This window comes from Haliotis rufescens, unplaced genomic scaffold (assembly GCF_023055435.1).
Source record: "Haliotis rufescens isolate VD_foot unplaced genomic scaffold, xgHalRufe1.0.p SCAF_7, whole genome shotgun sequence".
Classification (NCBI taxonomy): domain Eukaryota; kingdom Metazoa; phylum Mollusca; class Gastropoda; order Lepetellida; family Haliotidae; genus Haliotis; species Haliotis rufescens.
In genome coordinates, this window is record NW_025964361.1 from 28097498 (window position 1) to 28117009 (window position 19512).

Here is a 19512-nt window from a genome sequence, read left to right on the forward strand (position 1 = left end):
TAAACTAAGAAGAAGAAAAGAAAGCACGGATATTAATATTTTGATGTTTTGTATTTATTTTGTCGTCATCACAGATTATATATTGTCCAAAATATTTCAAGTTGGTGGAGTGAGTGAGTTTGATTTTACGCCGCTTTTAGCAATATTCCTGCAATATCACGGCGGGGGACACCAGAAATGGGCTTCACACATTGTACCCATGTCGGGAATCGAACGCGGGTCTACGGCGAGACGAGTGAACGCTTTAACCACTAGGCTACCCGCCCGCCCCTCAAGTTGGAGGAGGCTCGATGAAGAGACCTTTGTGACTTTTCAGCTACAAATATGATTATTTTGTTATTTCTCTAGAACCTTACAAACAACTCCATCATGTTTAGAAGAGAAATCAAAGAAATATGTTATATTGAGTATAGATAATGTCGTATTTACACACGGGACCTGGTCCTCGGTTAGACTTCAGGAACAATACCGGCTTTAATATCACCGTTTGGAAATCTACGATTGATGAGCGAAAATTATTGAAGTGAGTGCAAGTGAGTTAGTGAATGAGTGAGTAAGTGAGTGATTGAATATGGTTTTAGGCCGCTTGTAGCAATATTCTAGCAATATCACGGCGGGGGACACCAGAAATGTGCTTTACACAAATGTCATTGTACCCATATCGGGAATCGAACCCGGGTCTTCGGCGTGACTAGCGAACGCTTTACCCATTTGGCTACCCCCGCTACCCCGCCGCCCCGGTGAAGTGTATAACGTTATATGGCGTCACAATTTGATTGTGCATGGTGGAATAACGTAAGTCAAGACATACTATTGAGCAATAGATTAGTGAGTAAATGAACAACGTTTACGTTCTTACCCGACCGCGCCAGTTTAACGTGAATGGACATTCACAGTGGTGCAGGTCGTTAATGTTTGGTTTGAAACCCAGGAGGATGGGTTTGTGCTGACAACCCTTGGATTATATTGGGGTTCGAACCCACCACAAACGAATCCTTGCAGCTATGATTCTGGGCCCTTCACACCTTACACAGACAGAGTATCAGTGTCACAGGACGAACACTCTGCTTATGTTCTATGATCCCCATATGTTTCCAGTTAACGCTCAGAGAAAGGAGATCTTAGCCGAATTCCATCAACACGATAATTTGTTTAAGATGTTATATCTTGTAGCTTTATGGTACCTGTGGAATCCTTATCAAACATATGGTCTAATATCAGCTAACTGTTTTTATCGAACTACGGTTAAATCGATATATGTTCGATATCCCGAGAACTTCTGGTGAACGAGGTTTCGCTGTACTTCAAAACATCCACAGCATTAATACATTACAGTATTGTTTTATGTGTAAGGTGAACTCTTCACCCCGATTGGTTAATTCTAATATATATTTAGAATGTTTGTCGAGTAATTATCGATTGAATAGGGAGAAACGTGTTTGTATAAAACTGGTTTTAATACTATTTAAGGCAAATCAAATTAACCTAATATAAATATCATTATCCACAAAGAACACATCAACGTTGTGCAATACACTTTGTAAACAAGTAATACACAGATATCTGCAGAGATGGTATTTACAATGGAAGTCAAACACAACAACTAAACTACAACATATACACATATGATTTTCTTTGCAACTTATCATCTTTGGATGATTCCGGTATAAAATATATCAACAGAGTATCTGAACACATTATTTACAAATACAGACTCTTAATACAAAACAACATGTGGTTAAACTTAATATGTGGTCTTTTTTGCAAATTGTGTACATCAGATGACTTTAGAAGTCGCATATTTATTACAAAGATTGAACAAAACCTTATATTCATTGGCAAATCATTGGTTTTATATGAATAAGTTAAAGAGGTTTTCCGAGAATGTTCTTGATTGAATAGTTGCCGTACAAGCCATTGTTATATGATTGTGTTCAACACAAGCACTTAATGCTACCTAAAACATCCCAGCATATATCTATGAACGTGCGATAGATGTTGCAACAGTATTTCGACACTGGGGTATTCATTTCAATGAACCAATTCAACTACTAGTGGTTTTGTGCACTTGTGTGAATGTTACCATGACAACACCTGCAGAGACGTGTAGAGATTTCAATAAACCATCGAATGTGTATTTTAACAAAACGTGTGAAGTTATCATGGTGTTACATAACAAAACGGTTAAGCACTTGAAGAAGGATTAACATGAGTACCATTATCAAAATGAACTATATACAAATGGGGATATGGATTATCAGTGATGGAATGTGTGGTTGAATAGCACTCATCTGAAGTCTCTATTTCATAATTACTTTCTGTCATTTACAACCATTGAAACAAAAAATATGCCTCGTTTTTTTCATATTATCTATTTACTTGATCTGGGGGACAGTACCTGCATCCAGTCTGTGCTAATACCAGTAGTATCCATACATTTTTCAAATGGTCATAATTTTCGATACAAAAGGCATATGTCACATTTGTACCTTGTCACTGATATCTTGAAAATGTTTCTCTGCCGTTGACGTTTTGTGTCACACCAACGTCATATCGACCAATGTTAAGTCTACATTTTGAAATACCACAGTCAATCATCATATTAAAATATCACATGGACACAAAAATATTATTGGAAGATACATATAATATCCTTATTATCAAGTTATCAGTGAAAGGGCATGTGTCCCTTTGATATCACTGAATTCCTCAGAAGATAGTTACTGGAAGAATCTGAGATTTTCCACACATCAAAGAACAGAGACTCCATTGGAATATTTTGGCAGTTTGTCACATATTCAAATTAGATTTCCGTCTGGTTTCCTTTCGGAGGAGTCTCAAAGGTGATGAGCTGCCCAGCTGGTGCAAAGTGGTACTGAAACAGGAAAGTCAACATCCTTCACACTGTGAACAAAATTGATTACATACATGAAATTTGTTTATGGAAGGACCATGTACGTAAGAACGATGAAGGTCTTAATATTGATATTTAATAATGAACGTTTAGTATATTTTGAGGCAAAAATCAATGTTTAAAATTTCAGAGAAAATTGCTAACTTATTTTGAACATTGAATTTATTACTAAAGACATTAATAACTCATTTGTTTCTTTAAAATGTGTGCACTTGTTTTATTGCTAACATTTCATTTCATTTATTTTACTTACGTCGTATGAATGAATAGTGTTTTCGTGAAAAGAATTAAATCAAGCTTAAACGTATTTTAAGGATAGAGAGCAGATGGAATTTATATAAAGACGAGAGTACGACATGCTTTGGAGAAATAAATGCATTTACCAAGAAGAAACGCTTTTAAAGAAATATCAAGAATATATTATAAAACGATATACAATAGCAAAGATATAAACCCACAAAAGGAAAGGATTGAAATGATTTGTTTGATAGAAACAAAACAACGAGCATCAAGTCAATAGATTTGCATGAATATTAAGACGTCTCTTCCCCAAAGTGTATTTGTGATGATATTACTAGTCATTCTGATTGAATAGATAGGTAGTCGTTATTAATCGCTCATTTTATTAGCCGTCTATGCCGAATGCAAATCAGTTGACGTTGACGCACCTTGTGTTTGCCTGTTATCAAGCAAATCATTGTCGAAACAGTACCCCTCCGTTCTCCTGCTCAGGAGAAAAAGCAGCGCCAGTATTAAAGGATTCAAAGTTTTCCCTTCTCACTGGGTTTTGGTTTGCATTTGTACGTGCTTGTGTTTTGGCATTTTCCTGAAAAAGATTCCATTGGGAAAGTAGGAACAGTGTGGTCATGACATACAAACAAGGTGTATGAGTTGGAGAGTGAGAGTAGTTTTACGCCGCTTTTAGCAATATTTCAGCAATATCACGTCGGGGTACACGGGAAATGGGCTTCACACATTTGTACCATATGGGGAATAGAACACGGGCCTTATATTATATTTATGTGCCCGATCGGCTTGTATTCGCTTTCACATTGTACCAGTTTCGTAAGTTGTTGTATAAGAGTTATAGGATTCAACAACGCTTGGGGTAGTATTTCAGCAATGTGATGACGACATCTTGGTTTGATATATTGGGAATCGAACTCCGGTCTTCTGTGAAACAGATGTAACCACAAGACTACCGAAATGACCTCCAATTAAAAGCCACGTACCCAGTGATTCATAGTGGACACAAGCACGTAATGTTTTTAATTCATCATTATTGATATATTTCAAAATGGTCAATGTTCTCAATCGTACATAGATACAACGTATTGCATCACAATCTCTTGTAGAAATATGATCAGAAAATATATCATATGAACATATACTGTTCTTATAAATTATTCACACAACAATAATACTTTATAACACGGATTATTGAAAGAAATTGATAGCAGGTTTCGGCATACTCATTCTGAAGAGGGTTTATAACAGATCAAATCAGACCAGAGCGTGTCGAGATGGTGTGACTTGCAGGGCATGCACATACGAAGCGTTGAACATATGTCACACTGCGTCTGAATTTTCGAGATGACGAAATGTTTACGTTACTAAGGTATGATAAGAGTTACCTTGGCACGATTTGCTTTTAATTTTTTCTGTGCTAAATATTCCAAAGCCGACGTAATCATTGCCAGCACAAGTCCCCCAATGAGGATGTGGAAGATTCCAGATACATTGCTCAACGTAAGGGCGCTCTGGGTAGCGTCCTGAAAAGTAAGTTGGGTTAACGTCACAGCTGTTTCAGCTCAATACAATCAATACAACGTTTTCCCCTTTATTGAAACCCATAAGCAAGGACATGGTGGTGACAACCCAAGGGTCAATATCAGATTGAATCTGGACAAACTTACGGATCCTGGCGAGAAAAAGGGGGACAACTAGGAGCAGAAAATTGCCTATCCTTAGACAAATATGTCAGTTAAGGGACGCAGTTCGGCCTAGCTAGGTGGATTGTTTTACACCAGGGAGTACCCCGTGATGAGCAAACGAATTAATTCTTGTGATCAGACATCAAAACGTTAATACATAATGATTGAAGTACTGTGAACCCAGTTAGTATGAAGGAAACGTTTTTACTGATATATGTACAGGAGCCCAACCGACAATTTGAAGTGTCTGTTATTTGGACAAAGTGCTCCTTCTCTTTTGAAAACATACAAATCTCCGTTCATTCATATTAATTCAGAGTGTATGACAAAGGGAGAAAACTCGGTGTATGACTCGATGATAACTCCTGATGAGGTATGAGATTACGCTGATTTCATTGATAAGAATTTTTAAATTCAATAATAAATTTCTGCCAAAAGCAGAATCGATTGTACCGTTCCGGCTGTATATATAAAATGTTTGGTACCTTTTGAGATATCCGTCTTTGTGATATACAAAGTCTTGCATATGACTCAATAGTCCTGCATAAAATACTATGCATTCCCATTTTTTGTTTTTCAAAATAGTGATATATTTCTAAAGGAGATAAAAGCCAGAGATACAAGTATAAATACCTTTAGAAGTTTGATATCAGGAAAGACTTGCATACATCTAACGATGTGCTTCTGTTACGTTTTCTTGTAAAATGGTCATGCTCTTCGTGATAATTTAGTTTAAATGAAGTGTAAAAAATATTTAGAAATTTAATACAATTTAGATATTTACCTTTGATCCATCAACGTCTCCACATTTACCCTTGTCGTACCACCATTTCCTTCTTAGTTTGTGGAGTTCTCCTATCTCCCGGAGCTCAAGCACAGCAATGTTGATTTCGTCTCTGTAAAACAAACCATACGTAACATGGTCCATAAGCAAACGGTACATTCAGGATAATTCCCATCTGCTACAGCGTTCAATGAAGATAATTCTATATTCGTGCTACAGTTTATCGGGATATGTTTACATGTTTACAGAAATAGGCTTCATTCAGCATTATCATATACAGAAACAAGGTTCAATCAAGACAACTATATTTCAGCAACACGGTTCATTGAGAACAACTAGGGTTCATTCACCATTATCATACACAGAAACAAGGCTCAATGAAGACAACTATATTTCAGCAACACGGTTCATTGAGAACAACTAGGGTTCATTCACCATTATCTTATACAGAAACAAGGTTCAATCAAGACAACTATATTTCAGCAACACGGTTCATTGAGAACAACTAGGGTTCATTCAGCATTATCATACACAGAAACAAGGCTCAATCAAGACAACTATATTTCAGCTACACGGTTCATTGAGAACAAGTAGGGTTCATTCACCATTATCTTATACAGAAACAAGGTTCAATCAAGACAACTATATTTCAGCAACACGGTTCATTGAGAACAACTAGGGTTCATTCACCATTATCTTATACAGAAACAAGATTCAATCAAGACAACTATATTTCAGCTACACGGTTCATTGAGAACAACTAGGGTTCATTCAGCGTTATCATATACAGAAACAAGGTTCAATCAAGACAATTATATTTCAGCTACCCGGTTCATTGAGAACAACTAGGGTTCATTCAGCGTTATCATATACAGAAACAAGGGTTCAATCAAGACAACTATATTTCAGCTACACGGTTCATTGAGAACAACTAGGGTTCATTCAGCATTATCATATACAGAAACAAGGTTCAATCAAGACAACTATATTTCAGCTACACGGTTCATTAAGAACAACTAGGGTTCATTCACCATTATCATATACAGAAACAAGGTTTTAATCAAGACAACTATATTTCAGCTACACGGTTCATTAAGAACAACTAGGGTTCATTCAGCATTATCATATACAGAAACAAGGTTCAATCAAGACAACTATATTTCAGCTACACGGTTCATTAAGAACAACTAGGGTTCATTGACCATTATCATATACAGAAACAAGGTTTTAATCAAGACAACTATATTTCAGCTACACGGTTCATTGAGAACAAGTAGGGTTCATTCAGCATTATCTTATACAGAAACAAGGTTCAATCAAGACAACTATATTTCAGCAACACGGTTCATTGAGAACAACTATGGTTCATTCAGCGTTATCATATACAGAAACAAGGTTCAATCAAGACAACTATATTTCAGCTACACGGTTCATTGAGAACAACTAGGGTTCATTCAGCATTATCATATACAGAAACAAGGTTCAATCAAGACAACTATATTTCAGCTACACGGTTCATTGAGAACAACTATGGTTCATTCAGCGTTATCATATACAGAAACAAGGTTCAATCAAGACAACTATATTTCAGCTACACGGTTCATTGAGAACAACTAGGGTTCATTCAGCATTATCATATACAGAAACAAGGTTCAATCAAGACAACTATATTTCAGCTACACGGTTCATTAAGAACAACTAGGGTTCATTCACCATTATCATATACAGAAACAAGGTTTTAATCAAGACAACTATATTTCAGCAACACGGTTCATTGAGAACAAGTAGGGTTCATTCAGCATTATCTTATACAGAAACAAGGTTCATTCAAGACAACTATATTTCAGCTACACGGTTCATTGAGAACAACTAGGGTTCATTCAGCGTTATCATATACAGAAACAAGGTTCAATCAAGACAACTATATTTCAGCTACACGGTTCATTGAGAACAACTAGGGTTCATTCAGCATTATCATATACAGAAACAAGGTTCAATCAAGACAACTATATTTCAGCTACACGGTTCATTGAGAACAACTATGGTTCATTCAGCGTTATCATATACAGAAACAAGATTCAATCAAGACAACTATATTTCAGCTACACGGTTCATTGAGAACAACTAGGGTTCATTCAGCGTTATCATATACAGAAACAAGGTTCAATCAAGACAATTATATTTCAGCTACCCGGTTCATTGAGAACAACTAGGGTTCATTCAGCGTTATCATATACAGAAACAAGGGTTCAATCAAGACAACTATATTTCAGCTACACGGTTCATTGAGAACAACTAGGGTTCATTCAGCATTATCATATACAGAAACAAGGTTCAATCAAGACAACTATATTTCAGCTACACGGTTCATTAAGAACAACTAGGGTTCATTCACCATTATCATATACAGAAACAAGGTTTTAATCAAGACAACTATATTTCAGCTACACGGTTCATTGAGAACAACTAGGGTTCATTCAGCATTATCATATACAGAAACAAGGTTCAATCAAGACAACTATATTTCAGCTACACGGTTCATTAAGAACAACTAGGGTTCATTGACCATTATCATATACAGAAACAAGGTTTTAATCAAGACAACTATATTTCAGCAACACGGTTCATTGAGAACAAGTAGGGTTCATTCACCATTATCTTATACAGAAACAAGGTTCAATCAAGACAACTATATTTCAGCAACACGGTTCATTGAGAACAACTAGGGTTCATTCACCATTATCTTATACAGAAACAAGATTCAATCAAGACAACTATATTTCAGCTACACGGTTCATTGAGAACAACTAGGGTTCATTCAGCGTTATCATATACAGAAACAAGGTTCAATCAAGACAATTATATTTCAGCTACCCGGTTCATTGAGAACAACTAGGGTTCATTCAGCGTTATCATATACAGAAACAAGGGTTCAATCAAGACAACTATATTTCAGCTACACGGTTCATTGAGAACAACTAGGGTTCATTCAGCATTATCATATACAGAAACAAGGTTCAATCAAGACAACTATATTTCAGCTACACGGTTCATTAAGAACAACTAGGGTTCATTCACCATTATCATATACAGAAACAAGGTTTTAATCAAGACAACTATATTTCAGCTACACGGTTCATTGAGAACAACTAGGGTTCATTCAGCATTATCATATACAGAAACAAGGTTCAATCAAGACAACTATATTTCAGCTACACGGTTCATTAAGAACAACTAGGGTTCATTGACCATTATCATATACAGAAACAAGGTTTTAATCAAGACAACTATATTTCAGCAACACGGTTCATTGAGAACAAGTAGGGTTCATTCAGCATTATCTTATACAGAAACAAGGTTCAATCAAGACAACTATATTTCAGCTACACGGTTCATTGACAACAACTATGGTTCATTCAGCGTTATCATATACAGAAACAAGGTTCAATCAAGACAACTATATTTCAGCTACACGGTTCATTGAGAACAACTAGGGTTCATTCAGCATTATCATATACAGAAACAAGGTTCAATCAAGACAACTATATTTCAGCTACACGGTTCATTGAGAACAACTATGGTTCATTCAGCGTTATCATATACAGAAACAAGGTTCAATCAAGACAACTATATTTCAGCTACACGGTTCATTGAGAACAACTAGGGTTCATTCAGCATTATCATATACAGAAACAAGGTTCAATCAAGACAACTATATTTCAGCTACACGGTTCATTAAGAACAACTAGGGTTCATTCACCATTATCATATACAGAAACAAGGTTTTAATCAAGACAACTATATTTCAGCAACACGGTTCATTGAGAACAAGTAGGGTTCATTCAGCATTATCTTATACAGAAACAAGGTTCATTCAAGACAACTATATTTCAGCTACACGGTTCATTGAGAACAACTATGGTTCATTCAGCGTTATCATATACAGAAACAAGGTTCAATCAAGACAACTATATTTCAGCTACACGGTTCATTGAGAACAACTAGGGTTCATTCAGCATTATCATATACAGAAACAAGGTTCAATCAAGACAACTATATTTCAGCTACACGGTTCATTGAGAACAACTATGGTTCATTCAGCGTTATCATATACAGAAACAAGGTTCAATCAAGACAACTATATTTCAGCTACACGGTTCATTGAGAACAACTAGGGTTCATTCAGCATTATCATATACAGAAACAAGGTTCAATCAAGACAACTATATTTCAGCTACACGGTTCATTAAGAACAACTAGGGTTCATTCACCATTATCATATACAGAGACAAGGTTTTAATCAAGACAACTATATTTCAGCTACACGGTTCATTGAGAACAACTAGGGTTCATTCAGCATTATCATATACAGAAACAAGGTTTTAATCAAGACAACTATATTTCAGCTACACGGTTCATTGAGAACAACTAGGGTTCATTCAGCATTATCATATACAGAAACAAGGTTTTAATCAAGACAACTATATTTCAGCTACACGGTTCATTGAGAACAACTAGGGTTCATTCAGCATTATCATATACAGAAACAAGGTTTTAATCAAGACAACTATATTTCAGCTACACGGTTCATTGAGAACAACTAGGGTTCATTCAGCATTATCATATACAGAAACAAGGTTTTAATCAAGACAACTATATTTCAGCTACACGGTTCATTGAGAACAACTAATTGTCAGCAACACGGTACATTCAGGATAACTTTATGTCATCAACATGTTTCATTCAGAGAAACTATATATCAAGACTACGGTTCACTCCGGATAACTATTGATCAGCCACACGGTTAATTCAGGATAAATATATGTCAGTAGAATTCGTGTTAGTTTGGCGTGGAAGGAATTCACTTTGGTGAAACCCACGAGCACGGGTTCATGTATGGTGTTGAAAAACCAAGGAACTTTATCACCAACACCGCTCATTCAGGATAATTATATATCAGGAACACGGTTCGTTCAGGACAACTACATCTCAGCAACAAGGTTCATTCAGGACAACTATATATCAGCAACACGGTTCATTCAGGACAACTATATATCAGCAACACGGTTCATTCAGGACAGCTATATATCAGCAACACGGTCCATTCAGGACAACTTTATATCAACAACACGGTCCATTCAGGACAACTATGTATCAGCAACACGGTTCATTCAGGAAAACTATATATCCGCAACACGGTCCATTCAGGACAACTTTATATCAACAACAGGGTTCATTCAGGACAACTATATATCAGCAACAGGGTTCATTCAGGACAACTATATATCAACAACACGGTCCATTCAGGACAACTATATATCAGCCACAGGGTTCATTCAGGACAACTATATATCAGCAACAGGGTTCATTCAGGACAGCTATATATCAGCAACACAGTTCATTCAGGACAACTATATATCAGCAACACGGTTCATTCAGGACAGCTATATATCAGCAACACGGTTCATTCAGGACAACTATATATCAGTAACACATTAATATAAAGGGTCCTTTATAGAATATTCGGTAACTTCTTCCAACTATTAAGATTCGGATAACCACGATAATATTACTTTTCATACGTTTAACATGTTTGTACTCAAATGTACGAAGCCTTGACTAAAACATCTATTCTTTTAGCGGACCTCACCTTAAAGGATATCCTATACGAGTTGCTATCCCGTAGCCTTTGTTGTCCAAGTTGTCGCCCACCTTCATCGTGTCACAGGGTTCTTGCTGACTGTGGTAATCGTTCATCGAAGACTCCAACATAAACGCGTACTTCCCTTTCGACTTCCTTACTTTTGCCACCCCAAGCTCTACGTCAGACAGCATAACTTCGTTTTTATTAGCCTCCATAGTCTCATACATTTGCCTGAAAACCTGGACTTCTGAATCCTGCAACAACAAAACGCGGGCATTCTGTTAAACTGTTATAGGTAGGGACGGGTGTCATGTGACATGATTGAATATGATTTGACGGTCTTAAATAGAATCAAAGTAAAGCATTCTTCTTACTATTCACTGGGTAATAATACGTTTAAAAATATGATGTCCCAAAACGTTGAATGGCGACAATCAATCAAAACAAATATACAAATAACAAATTATATTACAAAAGACATGATTTTAAACAGTGTTTACTAAATACTGAAATGGTGATGTTTTTTGTTCTGTGTCGTTTGTGGCAATTGGCTTTTTAAACGTATGCATATTTACATTATTGATACATGTCTTTAGTAGATATTGAAGCCTAATAGCATCAAAGTAGCACAAACAGAAAACAACGATATTCATCTTTTATAACTTGTTCACATAAAGGGCAGTTTATCATGCACATATCGATTTCTGCCACCTACCTTCATAATTTCATAACCGTAATAATCCCCCTCCGAACTAAAATATTTCGAAGCTTTAATTCTCTATTTGTACAAAGGTACGTTTCTGGTACTAACAAACTTTTATGTTCTCTGTAAAGGTTATATTTTAAACTGTTTGTGACAGCCAAACAAAACCAAAACCCTGAAAAATTACTAGATTTATCATATTTAAAGCCAAACTTTTATACCCTCCATTATCTAAATAAGATGTCCGTTTTTGCGGGGAGGTGGTCGTTGATAATATTTTACACCTGTATCCAACACTACAAACAAGTAAATTGATATTCATTGGATATCGGCCACATAAACCATAAACTATAGCATTATGTATTTGAGGTAAGAAGGTTTGAGGTTTGTAAGAAGTTTCAAAAGCCAATAGGTGGATTTTCTCTATACCCTCAAATCTATTTGTCCCCCCAACTTCTGATGCGTACAAAATTAACTAAACGTATATATATATGATGTCCCAAAATGTTGCAGTCGACATGGCGACAAGAATAAATCAGCAATTACAATTTGCGTTTGATTAATATTATTTGAAAGTGTTTTCCTTGTAATCTGCCAAGGCTGATTCAGTTGTCGAGTCTAGTGAATCATAACATCATATTATTCAAGACTAACATCTTGCAGTCACACGCCTGTTTGAGCATGCGTAGAAAGATACAGCTGAAAACTACTAAATGTATTTACGATTTCAATCAACATGAAGTGCTTTGAGGTTTGTGGGTATTAATGAGTATTCGATGCTTTCGTCGTCGGTCCAAAAAACTTTTACTGGAATGGAAAAATCCAATTACACCGCAAAAATCAAAACATATAGTGTTTATCTCCTAGGCGATACAGTGAAACTCCTTCAATCCGGACGTTACCGTTCGAAGTTAAATAGTCCGTATTAACTATTTTCTGCTTGCTCGAATGTTCCCCTTTAGATACTGAGGTAACGGTAATTTAACCTATCCCCAAGTAGATTTAACCACCCCTTTTTCAATCTGTATGATATTCAATAACATGCTGTATTATTTGATATTTTGATGTTTTCCACACAATGAGTGACAATGTTACACGGTCAGCAGATAATTGGGTACATTAAAACACAAAATACAAAATAAACTATATTTCCACTCCTGTAAACCTTCCTGTCTTGCGGGTGAAGTTATCGTCCACGGTTTATGCAGATCATCGGGTTCAATTGGCATGTTATAATCTTTCTATTTGTTAATCAGAATGAAGCTGGACCACTATACGACTTTCTAAGATGCTTAATTAATAGATCAAAGGCGACGACTGTACTTTATCCAGTCTCTGGGCAAAGGAATAGACAATCCTTGAAAGGTTTCCTGACTACAAGTACACCTGTTGCTCAGTGTACGGCATTTTGTATGGTGGCCGAGAGGGACATCACTTTCTCGCCTTCATTTACGGCCGCGAGAAAGCGATAACACGAGACGTGAACGCGAGACGAGAAGCGATAACACGAGACATGAATGCGAGACGAGAAGCGATAACAAGAGGATACGAGATATTGATAAAGCGAGAAAGCGAGAAAGTTTATGAAAAAATCCACCTCAGACCCACAAAGTGAAGAGAACATCACCATCGCTTTCTAGTCTCGTGTTACCGCTTTCTCGTCTCGTGTTATCGCTTTCTCGTCTCGTGTTATCGCTTCCTCGCGGCCGTAATTGAAGGCGAGAAATCGACGTCTCCTCTCGGCCACTATAATTTAGGAACATACTGCAGTCAAACAAAACGGTCGATATTACTCTTCCATGTTCGTCAAACCGCGACGCCACATCATGTCCCATGCCGATCATTCATTAATCTGGAAATTAGTTAATGTTCATGTTTTAACTATAAATGGTGTCGTTCGGATTATCGAGCCTTCCCTGTATAAACTCACACTATGTATAAGCAGCCAAAGCTGAAAAGCAAACGTTGTGCCAAAGGCTTCTGATAATAAGATCAGGAATACACAATCTGTACAGTGCAGTTACTATATCATGCAAGTATTCTTACCTTAAAGAAATCCCACGAGGTTCCAGTTCTTAATGTTCCATATTTGATCTCTTTCTGATTTACTAAATCATCTGCAGAATCAATAGGTGTTAACATCTTCTCAATAGTCAAGAAGGCTGCTAAATTGGCTGTGTAGGAAGATATAATGATAAGAGTGAAGAACCACCAGGCACTGCCGATCACCCGTCCAGACAAAGACCTAGAATACATTGCATCGTTAGCAATACATCAGCCATTGACAAGAGTGATGTGGATGATGGGCAGATATCGCCATGCAATTTGGGTGAAGCAAGTTAAAGGGGAAATTCTACAATCTACAAAGCAACTTCTCTTTAGTAACTATCGTCTTGAACAATATTCAAACCATCTAACTTCTAGGTCCCGTGGGGGAATCGAACCAAGGTAGTCAACGTGACAAGCGAACGCTTTGACCACAGGGAAACCACACAATCCGCTAAATAAAACCATTTTGATAGTTTAATGAATGCTTCATTAGCATTGTCTTTTGTTGTTCAACGCACACTCAGAATTATTCTGTTCTGTGATGGTGGCCTGTAAATATCATGGCGTTTGGACCGAACAAACCGGCGGTTGATATTACACGCAACGATCCACATCGTCGGATACTTTGACACGCTATCAACCAAGTAAAGAGCCTGCCCCCCCCCCCCCCCCCCCCCCCCCCCCCCCCTTTCCCACGACCACCACCACCACCGATCCATTAAGTCGCCCCGTACAAGTGAGTGAGTGAGGTTTCACGCCGCTTTAAGCAATATTCCAGCAATATCACGGCGGGGGACAAAAGAAATGGGTCCACAAATTGTACCCACGTCGGGTATCGAAGCAGGATCTTCGGCTTGACGAGCGAACGCTTTTACCACTAGGCTACCCGACCGCCCCGTCGCCTCGTACAAAGATAGGTTGCGATGGACCAACTCAAACCAGGAATCCCCATGAAAATATTCTTGTTGCATGCTCTATGCATAATTCAAGCATTTTCATAACAACGACTTTATGCGGGTGGCATGCACTGAAACGAGTGGTGTAAAATGGTCTGAGGGTTATTGAAAATAAAATCAACAGAAGTTAAATGCGAATGACAACAAAATGGGACAGGTCATGCATCCAAGCACTGATATATCTCCAAGATTGATTCTTGGATGAATGTAATATATAGCAAGGGCGCGTAAGCCCAACATCAAGCGGCCTCAACATGATCGGGCACTTAATAGATACAGTTACAATAGTCAATGGTCGTTTTTCTTCGTTGTCGTTGTATTATACCTGTACACGTTTATCTGGCATGTATCAACCGCTCAGGCTATATGTTATTATACTACTAAATATTATGCTGTGATGTAAGAGTAATAAAATATGGGTATCGAGGTAAATGAGATGGATGAAACGAGATTAGTGTTGGTAAAAGTCGGTTTTCTGTATTGTTGTGCTTGTGATTGTGTACGTATTTACTTCATCATAGTGTGAGAATATAATAACTGGAGGAAGGTTTGAGAGAAGCAATATCACTGAGAATCAAATGTCTATTGCTATTTATCACGGTGACAAAATGCAAGGTCTTAGTAAAGCTGATAAGTATCAAAACGTTTTGGGTAGCTAGGTTCAGGGTATTTCCAAATTTGAGGCATCAGTGACAAAAATAATGTCCGATGCAGTTCCCGTATTTTCTTAAGGTGAATGGTTGACTTGACTTTGCATGTGTTTGTGACGGGTGCGGCCGGTAGGGCAGGATACGCTCACCTTTTCGCGAACACCTGGTATCATCACTTTTTTATAGTGATTCATAAACACCTGCTACGGGTGCGGCCGGTAGGGCAGGATACGCTCACCTTTTCGCGAACACCTGGTATCATCACTTTTTGATAGTGATTCATAAACACCTGCTACGGGTGCGACCGGTAGGGCAGGATACGCTCACCTTTTCGCGAACACCTGGTATCATCACTTTTTGATAGTGATTCATAAACACCTGCTATGGGTGCGACCGGTAGGGCAGGATACGCTCACCTTTTCGCGAACACCTGGTATCATCGCTTTTTGATAGTGATTCATAAACACATGCTACGGGTGCGGCCGGTTGGGCAGGATACGCTCACCTTTTCGCGAACACCTGGTATCATCACTTTTTGATAGTGATTCATAAACATATGCTAGTGATACAGTCGAAATCGTACAATGGACTCCGGGGTTTGTCGCTTGCATTTTCATAACTTTACATGTGTTGTTGTATGTACAATTACAGAGTTGTCGAAACATTCAATGAGCAGTTAACAGTCTTGAAATATGAAAATATTATTTTGGAATTGACAGTTTAACAATACTATCACATAAAATCTTACGTAATATATAAGAGCGTAATACTGAGATCGGAACACTATTTATATATCTAGTATACGTAATGTCAGATTATTTACAGGAAATCAAGAATTTGATATTCATCAATGTATTTCTGTTCCTCTCAATGTTTAACCAGGATTCAGAAGAAAAATGACCATTTTCAACAATAAGCCCGGGGCCACCAACCTTGGAGATATATCAGACCCTTGCTGCATCAAAGCTCCCAGAGAGAACCACATTGTGTTGGAAATAGTGAAGGTGTTGTTGGCTTCTTTCTTCCCATTGCCATCCACAGTCCATTCGAAAGGACTGAAGCGGCCCACAAAGAAGAGTACAAAGCTGACACTCAGGAAGCCAACAGCTATACAGAGCCAAACATATCGGTCCAACGGTTCCATGAAGGAGAAAACGCCCGGTTTTACTTTGTCGGGTTTCTTGATCATGATACTGATTCCTGTGTTCATGAAAGGCTTGGAGAAGTCCACAACGCGCTCCCTGTCTTCGGTGATGGTCAATGGCGCTACAGCAATCTGTCGTGTCTGCAGTTACATAATTGAACAATAAAATGGTTTTATTCAATGACAATTAAGTGACACATCGTTAACACAAACTCGGATAACTGGATACATCATTTAATACGACTTGACATTAATCGTAATTATATTCTCTGATTGTTTTCATTTTTGCGGGCAGGTTCTCCGGGCGGGGTCTGGCGAAGTTTATTCCAGGTGATATTTTAAATATGTTATTCTTTTGATTCGTAATACATAATCCTTTTCCTGCTAAAATAGGGTTAAGTAAACGACACAAACGTCCCAATCATATCACCTAAGAGGATTTCATCTTCAACCTATTTGTTTAACATCGATTCAATATTGTCGTATTACAGCCAGTGTTCCATTGAAATGAAACGTGCGCTGCATCTCATGTGACCACAACACATTATGAATCAATTAAGTTTTTTACTAAATAAAAGATTTGAGATGAAAACATAGAGTTGTTTCAACGAAAACAAATACTTCAGGTAATACGACGTCGAGAAAAGTCACACACACCTATAACATGTACTGGTTGTGATTGTTGTAGTGAGTTGGATTTAACGTCGTGTTGAACAGTACCGCAGTTATATCACCAGGTTGCAGCAACCAACTGACAGAATAAAAGTTTTGTTTACATTTACGCTCATTTATATTGTCAACACCGGAAAGAACAAGACCATAAGATGTGTTTGTCCGAACCAAAATAATATATCCACTTGACGTTAACTTCAGCAGTGCAGGGGACCCGTGAAGATCCGGGGACGAATAGGCCTTCAGCAACCCATGCTTATCGTAAAAAGTGACTATGCTTGTCGTAAGAGGCGACTAACGGGATCGGGTGGTCAGGCTTGCTGACTTAGTTGATGCATGTCATCGATCCAAATTGCGTGGATCCATGTACATAATGTCAGTCAATGGATTGTCTGGTCCAGACTTGATTATTTACAGACAACCGTCATATAGCTGGAATACTGCTGGGTGCGGCGTTAAACAGCAAACAAACAGCAGTGCAATGGTCCCTTCAGGTATGATCGTCGGTTTGAATCCCAGATTCGACCCAATGAAGTTTTATTTTTCATCGGCAAAAGTGGTAGACTCCTCGGCACTGCATCACTACATCACGTGGGCTTTTCTCTCCAACCAAGACAACAACCTTAATAAAGGCGAAATACTGTTCAAGGCAGCGTTAACCCAATATCACTCACACAATCACTATTCTGTGAGTAACTTACACCATTGATCAGTTCTCCAACCATGCCTGACCACTGACCAGTAGACTCATTCTTTCTTCCATAATCGCTGGCGATTTCAATACGAAATTCAAAATTGGCTTGTTTGGCTACCAGGCCAACGAGGTCAATACAGTAACCTTCATACTCGTTACCGGCGACTGGAGGCTCACCATTTGTAAGTTTTTTCTTCATTACAAATGGCGATACCTGAAAGAAAATTAAATTAATCAATGGTGGTTCTGCTCTGAGTCTGATGAGCAGGATCCGATTCCAAACCTAAGGCGATCTGTTAAGCTTTAGCGCGAAGCTATGGATAAGACATCAGTGCCAGCATCGATTCTTGTAGTCGGAGTACGATTATACGCTCAGATCGGCCAATCAGCAGATAAGAGTTGGGTTTTCCAAAATGTATAACCATCTAAATACTCCATGCTCCAGCATATGTGGTTTATTACCGATAGACCAACAACTATACTGTTATATAAAACCTGCTGTAGGAAGAATAAATTCTTTGGCCATCATGCACTTACACATATTGACGTGGCGACAGTTTTGCCAAGCAAAAACTCAATATTGACAATGTTAATATGCTTTTATGAATATATAACGTCAACGCCAGAGAGTAACCTGGTAACACTGCACAGTTACTCGCTCGTTTACATTAAACAAGACTTTTTAAGTTAAAACCAAAATTTGTTTCGGTAACTACGGTAACTTGTGGAATATAACCGTACATCATATCAAAGAAAAATTCCAACTCCTGGAGCGGTCATTATATCGGGGTATTAATTTTTCTCTAGAAGAAAATGAATACAATTATATTTGTATGAGGATACATTCTTCTTACCATGATAGTGGTAACCACTTGAGTCTTGTTTTTAGATGATGTATTTAAGGTTCTATTAATGTTGTCCTTTGTATCCAGCTCCCTTCTGTTCCATGACTGTCTCTGTTAAAACACGCATCACGTAAATATATGTGAGTTTAGTGTGAACTGAGTCGATCTTGTAATGTACTCAAAAGCACAGTTAGCTGAGCCAATACTGACAGTTGCATGTTAAGATAAATTATGATGACACAGATGATACAACAAACCACCTATCAATGCTAACCATGGACGGGAAGAGCGATGCCGTTTCAGCGCAGCCAAAAAAGGCCAATGTTTTTCCCTTAACCTTTACAACTCTAAATAGAAATAGAACAAGGCAGCATAGGCCCCTGGTAAGAGACGGGACACTGAATAGCGAACTACCCGCCTTGGGTGGCATGAACAGGCAAATCTGGATTCGAACCGAAGATCAAAAGTTTCTGGGATGCTAACGACTGGGCCCCTGCATTCATGTACATGTATCTAAGTAGCA

At 37.8% G+C, this 19512-nt stretch overlaps 1 protein-coding gene across 3 annotated transcripts in view; it reads right to left on the reverse strand.

Moving 5' to 3' along the window:
* Positions 1-1773: 1773 nt before the first annotated feature.
* LOC124146967 (glutamate receptor-like) overlaps positions 1774-19512 on the reverse strand; it is a 40528-nt gene continuing 22789 nt past the window's right edge. Inside the window, exons 9-17 of one of the 3 annotated variants that reach the window (XM_046517548.2) lie at positions 18999-19100; positions 18152-18358; positions 16567-16919; positions 14026-14224; positions 11283-11530; positions 5633-5744; positions 4549-4686; positions 3627-3740; positions 1774-2875 (exon numbers count right to left, since the gene is read on the reverse strand). In XM_046517548.2, the coding sequence (XP_046373504.1) occupies positions 2804-2875; positions 3627-3740; positions 4549-4686; positions 5633-5744; positions 11283-11530; positions 14026-14224; positions 16567-16919; positions 18152-18358; positions 18999-19100 (1545 nt within the window). In that variant the 3' untranslated portion in view covers positions 1774-2803. Of the gene's footprint in view, positions 2876-3582; positions 3741-4548; positions 4687-5632; positions 5745-11282; positions 11531-14025; positions 14225-16566; positions 16920-18151; positions 18359-18998; positions 19101-19512 lie in introns of all 3 variants that reach the window. The other 2 variants (XM_046517549.2, XM_046517550.2) reach the window with 2 other exon arrangements.